This window comes from Poecilia reticulata, linkage group LG6 (assembly GCF_000633615.1).
Source record: "Poecilia reticulata strain Guanapo linkage group LG6, Guppy_female_1.0+MT, whole genome shotgun sequence".
NCBI lineage: Eukaryota > Metazoa > Chordata > Actinopteri > Cyprinodontiformes > Poeciliidae > Poecilia > Poecilia reticulata.
The window spans coordinates 21490218-21499878 of record NC_024336.1 but is presented as its reverse complement, the minus strand read 5'-3'; the positions used below and the strand labels follow the sequence as shown (position 1 = coordinate 21499878).

The 9661-nt window shown below is 38.1% G+C and overlaps 1 protein-coding gene across 1 annotated transcript in view; it reads right to left on the bottom strand.

The window, feature by feature from the left end:
- LOC103466323 (solute carrier organic anion transporter family member 1C1-like) overlaps positions 1 to 5264 on the bottom strand; it is a 13137-nt gene extending 7873 nt beyond the window's left edge. Inside the window, exons 1-5 of the mRNA XM_008411822.2 lie at positions 4833 to 5264; positions 3175 to 3332; positions 1130 to 1271; positions 366 to 498; positions 32 to 153 (exon numbers count right to left, since the gene is read on the bottom strand). Coding sequence (XP_008410044.1) covers positions 32 to 153; positions 366 to 498; positions 1130 to 1271; positions 3175 to 3267 — 490 coding nt within the window. The 5' untranslated portion in view covers positions 3268 to 3332; positions 4833 to 5264. The remainder of the gene's footprint in view (positions 1 to 31; positions 154 to 365; positions 499 to 1129; positions 1272 to 3174; positions 3333 to 4832) is intronic.
- Positions 5265 to 9661: the final 4397 nt, after the last annotated feature.

Below are 9661 nucleotides of genomic sequence, written 5' to 3'. Positions count from 1 at the left end.
AACATGCGAAGGCTGAACTTCCATATCTTACCTTCAGAGGGCAGCGAAGAGGGCCTATCACCTGCCCTGGATGACTCCAGTGAACTTACTGGACACGGAGAGAGCTGGCTGGTTGAATTCGCTGAAGCTCTGATGGTTGTTTCAATCTTATAGCTGCGTATAAAATACCAATGCCAATACTGTTAAACAAGGGGAGGGAGAAAGCATCAGGTACAGTTAGACACTCGCAATTTAAATCCACACAGTGGCTACGTGAAGCAATTTTTTTTTAAAAATGCGGATACATTTCTATGATGGAAGAAATATGAATACATGCAACAGCTTWAGATGCAAAAGGTTTTTGAATTTTGAAGAAGTTCACTCACCGGCCAATGATGAAATGAGGCATGGCGATCAGGAAAGTTCCCAGAGACATCAAAATGCATCCAGTTGCGATGATCTTGGGCCGGTGGAGCTTGGCACCAAAATAGCTCACAAAAGCAATCACTAACAAATTCCCTGCAGAGTTTACAAATAAGATTTAAAAAAGTAACTAAAGGTAAACAAAGCATTTATCTAAATATCAGWTATCACATGATACCAAAGTTGATCTTGTGGGAAAAGTTATACTYGAGGTCACTCTGAAAACACCAAACCTACAGGAGCTGGAAAACTACAGGACTTTGTGATGCAGCGTTTTATGTTCTCTAACAAACATCTAGGCCTTCAAGCAAAAGCTGGATTTATTACGTKGCACAATAGGGATTAAAAATCTGTTAACTTGACTAAGCAATTGGTACTACTGAATCTTAAGGAAAGGGGTGTRARTGCAAACACACACCGCACTTTTCAGTTTTTTGGGAGTTGAACTGCCAGAGGCTACAGTGGTTATGTTAATGCATAGAACACAAAATAGCTACTATATTAACTACTGTCTTATAATATATACTATAATAACTACTCAGTGTAAAACTCCAAGTTTGAACCCACATCTGACTGCAATATAAATTCACAAACATTCCAAAAGTATCCATAAATATGCCGTTATTTCATAATCATTAGGCATTCCAATGGAAATACAAGACTCATTTGCATGAGAGGCATTCACATTAAACTTAACTSAACTGGTGAAAGGAACAGAGAAACCCACCAATTTCAAAGCTCCCGTCTATGACGCCGATCAGATAGCTGGGAATGTCAAATCGTCTCTCCAGTTGTGTAATCGTGCTTTTCATGTAGCTGCCGGATAAGGTCTTAGCAAAGTAGGCGTAGGACAAGGCTGCAAGGAACATCTAGAGAGAGAAGAGACCTTAACATTACCTTAAAATTACTAAAAGAACGCCTTGAAAAAAATAAAGATATGCATGGCATGAGTGGACGGTGCAAGTGGCTCTTTGTTAGAAGGAAGCTGGCATAATTCTTGGGCCAGAGTATCATGTTCTTCATGTCTTTGGCTCATCACCTGCGCACACTGACAGGCAGTAACAAAAGAAGGATTAGTGGACCCAGTAACAGGAAGGCTTAGTCACATCCACTGTACTCTGAGCTGTAAGAATAATTGGAAACAGGTGGTGGTGGTGGTGGGGGGGCGGTAACTATAGCTACACTCTGATGAAAGAGCTGAAAATATCCTGAACTTAGAAGAAATGGATAATCAGATACACGTCTTTTCCGACAGAAATAAACGTTCTAGTAAGGGCATATTTTATGATTTTGGGATATTTTCGTGCTCGGTTGCTTTTGAACTTGAAGTGTGTCAGTGTAATGTTGATTTCCATGTTCAAACTTCAAAGGTATGTAAAAAAATAAATAAATAAAAGTGCACAAAACCCCCAAAATAAATGACGGAGACAGATGATATTATATATACTGGGAACAACAAACTGCAGTCATGCTTTGTGAAAACTACATTCATGTTTTTATTTACAGATCTGACCTTTCAAACACCTTGAACTCCTGCCACAAACGTCCTTTTAAAACACAGTTTCACAAAGTATTTTATCACAAAGGGTTAACTACAGGGGTATTTCTTGGCATGGGAGGAAACCAGACAAAACACAGCTTGTCTGAAATTCCTTTATTATTATTATTTTTTTCCCCACTAAGCAGCTTTGTCAGGGCTGTTAAACACACTCTCTAATCTAACAACGAGGAATAAGAACTCTATTCAAACTTCACAAAGTTTTYACAGAGAATAACCTGAGAGGCCAAAGAACATTGAGATCAGCTGCACTCAGCAACTTACCAGGCCGACGAACAAATGCTGCTGCATCCTGAATTTACACTTAATAGTGAATAGAAATATAGGCGCAGATGAACAAAATACCACCAAAATAAGTTCTTAGTTGTAAATCWGAACTATTAAGGCAACCGGTTCAGAAGGAAAGATTTTAAGCTACACTGTCTACAGCTGCCAGTACAGTRTCTCTTTGGCTATTTCATTTATATGACACCTGGATAAAGACCATAACTTTCCTACTATAGAAAACAGATTGCAGTAACGCTGCAGAGAAAACAGTTTTACTAATAAATAATTCAYTAAGTGCCAAGTCCACTTATTTTCRGTGCTAGCGTCTGCTAGCGAATAAATACCATCAACACTTTGACTCTAAAGCCGACAGAAAAAGAGCTGAACCACTGCAGACACACGAGAGGGTGAATTTTCGGCTCTGTGTCTCTCTCTGCTCCCAACAGACGATCACCTCCAGTTCAAGGCTGCTTTAATGTCTTTGAAAGTGACGAGCACATGGGGCCCAACGTCCCACTAAGCTCAAGCACTCTGTATATGTTTATATGACCTTTTAGTGGTATGCAAAATTAACTCTGTGGCAGATATAGCTTTGCTGACTGCAAGACAGTAACTGGACTTCAATTTGTGTTTTAATTACCATCTTTTATCTGAATTTTTATTATCCTGACATGTTACAACCACAAACTTTAATCTATTTTATTGGGATTTTATGTGGAAAAACTAACAGAGTWGGGCATGTAGGGAAAAGAAAGGAAAATGTTTGAAAYGTTTTTTGAATAAAAATCTAGAATGTGTGGCTATATTAGCCCCTTTGCTAAYATAGCCACACATATAGCCACCTCTTTTTTCATTCTCAGAGGTTTGCACATTACAGTTCACTCTTCCCCTCAACAATATTTTTAATTTAGATATCAGGCAACTTGTAGCTTATTCCTACAAATTACCTTTAGATTTGGGTGGCAGTTCTTCGCAGTACAAGTGGCAGGGCTGTCCTCTAGCATCCAGCTAGCTGAGCCTGGTTTTTCCAATTTCTGCATGACAACCGCCTTCTCGCCGATTCACACACAGGCCTCCGGTCTTTTTACGGGTTTATTCCTCACACCTGGGGTACGAAGAGAGTAATAATTCAAACAAATCGGATAAACATTGTAACATGAGCAGTAAATCATAAATAGGCTCTGGATTCAGAACAAATTTACAACAAAACCTAAATATAGATGGGGTTGTGAAATGCAATATTACAATGCAACAAATTACTTTCAACATCAAACACATGTAGAAATCTGTTTGAGTAAATATAAAAGTGGTTTCAAAGGGGGATTTGATTCATACAGAAAAGAAGGTATCAAAGTACAACATGGATACCTTAGTTATGCATCGCTACCCACCACCAGCCATAATTCCTGCCAAAACTGTAAAAATTAGGAAATCATTTAAACAGAACCTGTCTGACAACATGAAGTAGGTTTTAAGATATCAAGAAACAACAAGTTATGTCTCAATTCAGCTCGATTCAGACTCAAAATCTGAGACCAGAGTCTCACAAAAAAATCCCTTTTTCACTCCCAACACCCAGCCTTAATCTTCATACCTTGAAATATGTTTACTGCCTAGACTTACCAGCAAAGGTTTTAAATGTGGATTTAGCACATGATTTCCCAATAGTCTAGGTTATTCCATGAAACCACATGGGGAAATTCAGAAGTTCATCATTACCAGGTGGCAACAATGTCTGCCATTTTCCTTTGAATATAAAACTATTACTATAATTAGATATATGTTGCATATTATTAGTTTTTAAAATATTTGGCAGCAGCTTTTTTTTTTACGCTGAATTAAATATTTAGAAAAAAAAACTTGTAAATGTTCATGCATTAAATTTGACCGAATTAAAAACATGATTTATTTTTTATTTCTGTCATGTAAGACTTCAGAAAAAAAAAGACATGGACACAGTTATTCTTTGGTAGTTTTAGTTCAGAAAAACATACAACAATCTGGCATGGTTATTTCATGGTTTTCGTGCTGCAGTGAATTATGAAATCATGTTAACTGTCAATACTGCTTATCAAAAGCTTACAACATCGCCCACCAAACAACATTAACATAATCACTGATAGATTAATGTCACTATTTGATTCTACATTTATTTGAGAATTGTGGCACTTTTGGTACTCCATACTTTATCACGTTTATTCKGAGATGTTTGCTCCAAACCAATTTGAATTAAAGAATGACAAAATACATAACTTTATTTCCTCTTAAAAAAAAGAGGGAAAATACAATTACTAATAAAAAAAATCTAATAAAATATTAAATGAATTATGAATTTAAATTAAAAACATCAAATCTCAGCTGACTCTTTCAACCCATGATTTAACATATGGATTTGGGTCACATGCAAACGGTGCGATTTCATGATTTTGTAGATCCTGACATATTTGCAGATAAACACGGTGTCTGCTGCCACAGCAAAGTGTTTGAAGGAGATGCTGCACTGAACGGACTATTTCAGTCAKTTACATACCATGTCTGAAAGACAGACAACCCGCTCAAGGAAAGCTAATGTTTATTTCATAAATCAGACCAGCAGGCTACTTACCCAAGTCGCGTTTATAATCTCTCGAGTTACAGCTGCTCTAATTTGTTATTTACTGTACGAGTGGCGAGGCAAAAATGAAAAGAAAGGGGGACCGGGGTGGGGGGGGGGGAATAGATTTTTTAAAAATCCTCTTCTCTGACGAAAACCTCCCCACTGCTTGTTAAATCACCTGCTGCCACAGTGCTGAGACCGGAGCGCGCAGAGCCAGTGCCCAGTGGACGGGGACTGGACGCCGTCTGCACAGCGACGCACACTTGCTGTTTCAAAGGTTGGGGGGGAAAAAAAAAAAAAAAGGCTAATTGTGACAACATATGCCAGGGTTTTCCTGCGCTCTGATGAGCTCCGAATAGTTTGTTAACATCTCCAGTGTGTAGGTCCCGGCAGGAAGGCTGAGATTTCCCATTGATCAGACCTGTAGCGCGTTGTGACGTGAGTGACTCGGAGTCCTGCCTTGTGCGTCATTTTTCTTAAAGGACATTCATTCACTGGCTGCTCTCGGCAATCTTCTGTTGAAGATTATAAAAAAAAAACACACTAAAAAAATAAAAAATAAAAACCTTTATGTCTTATCATCACGTCCTAAATCATCAAATAACCATTTAATTCGCCCAGACTGTTATGTTGAAATGATCAAAATGCAATGCAGTGTTGGGCATTACATTTTAGTAAAATAAATGCACATGAAGACATGTAATGATGATCCTGTCTCTCCTGATAGGACCTCAGTGCCTGTCTTAGTAATTTTTACAATTTACATTTTACTTTTACTTTGGTGGAGTGTCAACCTGAAACTTCATTGTATCTCAATTGGATTTTGGGTGATGGACAAACACAAAATATTACACGATTGTCAGGATGAAGGAAAAATTAAGACRCAATATTCACTTTTTTTCTTTTTTACAAATACTGATATGAAAAGTCTCWTTGTCCATACTAAGAAAAAAGAACATCACCACAGYATAATTCTGCCACCAACAACTTTCCCARCAGGGATCCTGAGTTCAGGGTGAAGTAAAGTGTTAGTTTCCTGTGTTCCCTAAACGGCATTTGGTAAGCTGCAGATGCGACTGCGTTTGGCATTCTTTCACCAGTAGTTTCTCGCTGCCACTCTTAAAAAAGGCCAGATGTGTGAAGTGCTTGACTAACAGTTGTMCTGGTAACAGACTCTCCCTCTGGAGTTGTGAATCTCTGCAGCTTTTCCAGAGTTACCATGGCAGTCTTGGCTGCTTCTCTAATTTTCGCTCTCATTTCCTGGTGTGTCAGCTGCTAAGTTAACTAATTAAGTGACTTGTAATGGGCAAGTGGTTGCAAAATTTTTAATTAAGGGGATTTTAGAGTAAAGGAGGCTCAGTGTATTTCTATGCCACATTTTTTGTATTTAAAAAATAGAATGGAAAGCTTTTTTTTTTTTTTGCAAACATACTGGATTTTGGTTGTTGTAACCTGACAAAATTTGAAACAATTCAAGTTTCTCATTCAAACACCTTGGAGACCTTGTTACTGTGGCATTATGGGCAACTTGAAATGCAAGCAGATTATAAAAYAATATGATGACCTACGCCAAATTTGGTCGTTCAATAGGATAATGATCCAAAAGATATAGGAATGCTCTATATATGAAATGTCAAAAGGACATATATTGTTCTGTTGGCAAAAGAGGCCAAAGCCGTAGCTGCTAGGGTGCCAATAATGTGGCACCAGTGATTTTGCTTAAACCAATTATTGTGTCTTTCTTCTAATGAATGAATGAATTAGTTTAAAGGGACAGTGTCATGTATTTCCCATGCACACAGTGTCATGTCATAGCACATCAAGTAACTATGTTACCTTCAGTTGTAAAAATGCTCTAAATATCAAACATAACTTCAAACAAAGCTGACTTTACAATTTGACACTTTGAAATTGCTCCTCTGTCTCTTTAAGAAACTCCTGCTCTTTCAGACACTCCACCAGCGGCCCATCATCACGACAATGCTTCTCATTATGCCGTTTAGTCGCTCTCAGGAGTGTTGGACAGAAAGGTAGCTCACATGATGAGCTCAGCAAACTCACAGTCCCACCAGKTGTTTGTTAACTACTGCTGCCGCTAGTCTGGAGGAGCTTTATGGGAATAGGCTTTGTGAGAGCAAGCGTATGAACGGCTGCCTCAAACACACATGAAATAATCCAAGTAACMCTCCACAGATGTTTTTGATGAGGGAATCGCATGATAATGTATAGCTCAAWTAATCAATCTAACACAATCCCCCACTGCTTTTGGTTTAAAGTTTGTTTTTACATATCTTTGYCAGGGATGCCACTAATGTAAAAGGCGTGAAACCARCAGAACACCAACACAAAAATAAACACGGAGACTGTAATTTTGTAATTCAATGTATTCACATTACAACATCCACACTGGTTCAGTCTGTGACGAAGTCTATGATCTCCAAATATATTCACTGTATGATACATAATACCAATATAGGCACTTCCAGTAAGTCCGGCAATATTGAAGCTACAGTATAGTGTCTAAATTACAAAACGGTAAAAATAAATAATGTATTTCTAAAAGAGTTTTTGTAGTTTTAAAATTTCTTTATCTGTACAGCATATATTGTACAAAACGGAGCATCAACCTGCACAGAGATTCATTAATTTACTTCCACAAATACTGTGAATTTGGACGTAGTCTTCCTTTAGTATAGTGTGGTAAGTGAAGAGTACTAGTGAGAAAAAAAAAAAAAGCAAGTCATTGTTTCATTACGTGTCAGCTATATAAAAATACTCATTTCATTTTGTTTACATCGTTGTAAAGCTTGTTTGGTTCAAACGGTAACAATTATCTTACACTTGTGAATAATCATAACAAACAAAACAATTTCATGACAATAAAAAGAGAAAGAAGAAATAAAACTATAAAACAGATACCATGTTTCAACTCAAACGCAAATATTCTGAGGTGGGAAAATGCATATATCGGTCTGTGTTAAAACAAAGTGATGATGAACAAATGAACACCGCAGACGGAGTCTGAACGCCTTCATGTCTGAGCTTTTGAAGCTGTGCAGCGAAAGCTCTGCCGCTTTACACAGCGAGGAAAAAGGAAGTRTGCAGATCAAAGAGGAAGCACTAKGAGCGWTATACTGCRGGAGCTTTGGAGGATAACTATCTGAGTGGAGCATGTGCAAGGAATTAAAAACTGCTTACTGCATCTCTTCGACCTTCATCACCTCGCGTATTCCCACTAGAATCCCTCACCACAGCAGTACAACATTGGACAGTCACATTCAAAGGGCCAGTGGATCAATTGGGAAAAAAAAGATAAAACAACAAACACACAATATGGAGTGTAAAGTATGGAGGATTGGGAAATCCAATCGAACTAAATGCTTGTTTCTAATATAAAGATTTTCTAAGATTAAAAGAAATGTGACTTTTGCCTGTTTTGTGATGGCTGTGGCTCATTTGGAATGAAACGAATCAACAAAGGAAAAAAAAAAAAATGTAATCCTGCAAACAGAAAGATGCAAAGGGTTAGAAAAACACCGGATAATTCAGTGGCTTCAAACAATCCCGACCTGATAAAAGGCTCGAGGGCAAACATGTGTGATGCCAGACCAATCGGTAGGTCAGCCAATTATCAAGCCTGTGTGTGGCCTCCACTCTGAGCAGCACCCACTGCGACAGAGTCAGGACGGTWGCAAAGGGGCCATTGTTCATGAACCGCCTATTCCACACAGACGGCGTCATTGTGTGGTGAAAAAAAAACATGTTAGTGCATAATCTACTGGCTGCTGTTATAATTCCTGAAGTTACGTGACATGGATTGAGATTATGGGAGTAAATTGTGTATGGAAACCTTTGCATCAAATCACTTAAAAAGGGTCAGGGGGAGGGGGGCTCAAGCTTTAAAGTTTGAGCTTTCCCACTGAAACGCCCAACATTGGTCTGGCCTCGCGCCCGACATCCCAACATGTACACACAGCTCCCATTGTGTGTCCGACCAGGGACCAGGGAATGCACAAAATTAATAGGCATTTTGAAGCGCTGCGCTACAAAAGGTTGGCATTTGTGGTATTGAGATTCGCAAACCCACTTGATGCGATGCTTGTGTTTCAACTCCTAAAAAAAGAGCAAAGCACTTAGCAGTAGATGGAGACATTTCCAACAAGAATAGCTGCAATCGAGCATCTTTGCAAAACTCATAATGTGGGCGACTGTTTCTGTTCCCTCACAGAAAGGAAACATGCCTAAAGCCAAACAAATAAGCATAAAATCAGAGAGGTATTCTAAGAATCTTTKGTACCACTTTATTTGACAGAGTGTGAATAAGACTGACATTACACCRGCATAAACATGATATAACACCTGTTATGAATGTTTATTAGGTAAAGAACGACACTTTTAATGCAAAGTTGCTTTAAAAGTCCATTAAAAGTGCCATTTTTGCATTAAAGTGTCATTATTTATCAAATAATGCAAMGTTGGCACTTCTAATGGACTATTAATGCTACCTTTAAAGCAACTTTGCATTAAAGAGTCATGATTTGCCAAAAGACACTTCRTGACAACAGTCATAAAAATACATWAAAAAAACTCCTTCGTGTTCATAACAGGTGTTATGCCATATTTATGACCTTCAAATAAAGTGCTACCAAATCTTTTTCCATTCATCTTTAAAACATGGTTGGTTTTATTTGGATCCTCTTTGATGCTTTGCACCCAGATTACAGCTCCAGCTCTCCCACACAATGACACAATGTAAAGCGCAGTACAACATAGATTCCTAAAAACTGGTTTTTCTTTCATTAGGGAGGCTTGTTGTGGCTCCTTCTTTGTAAAAAAAA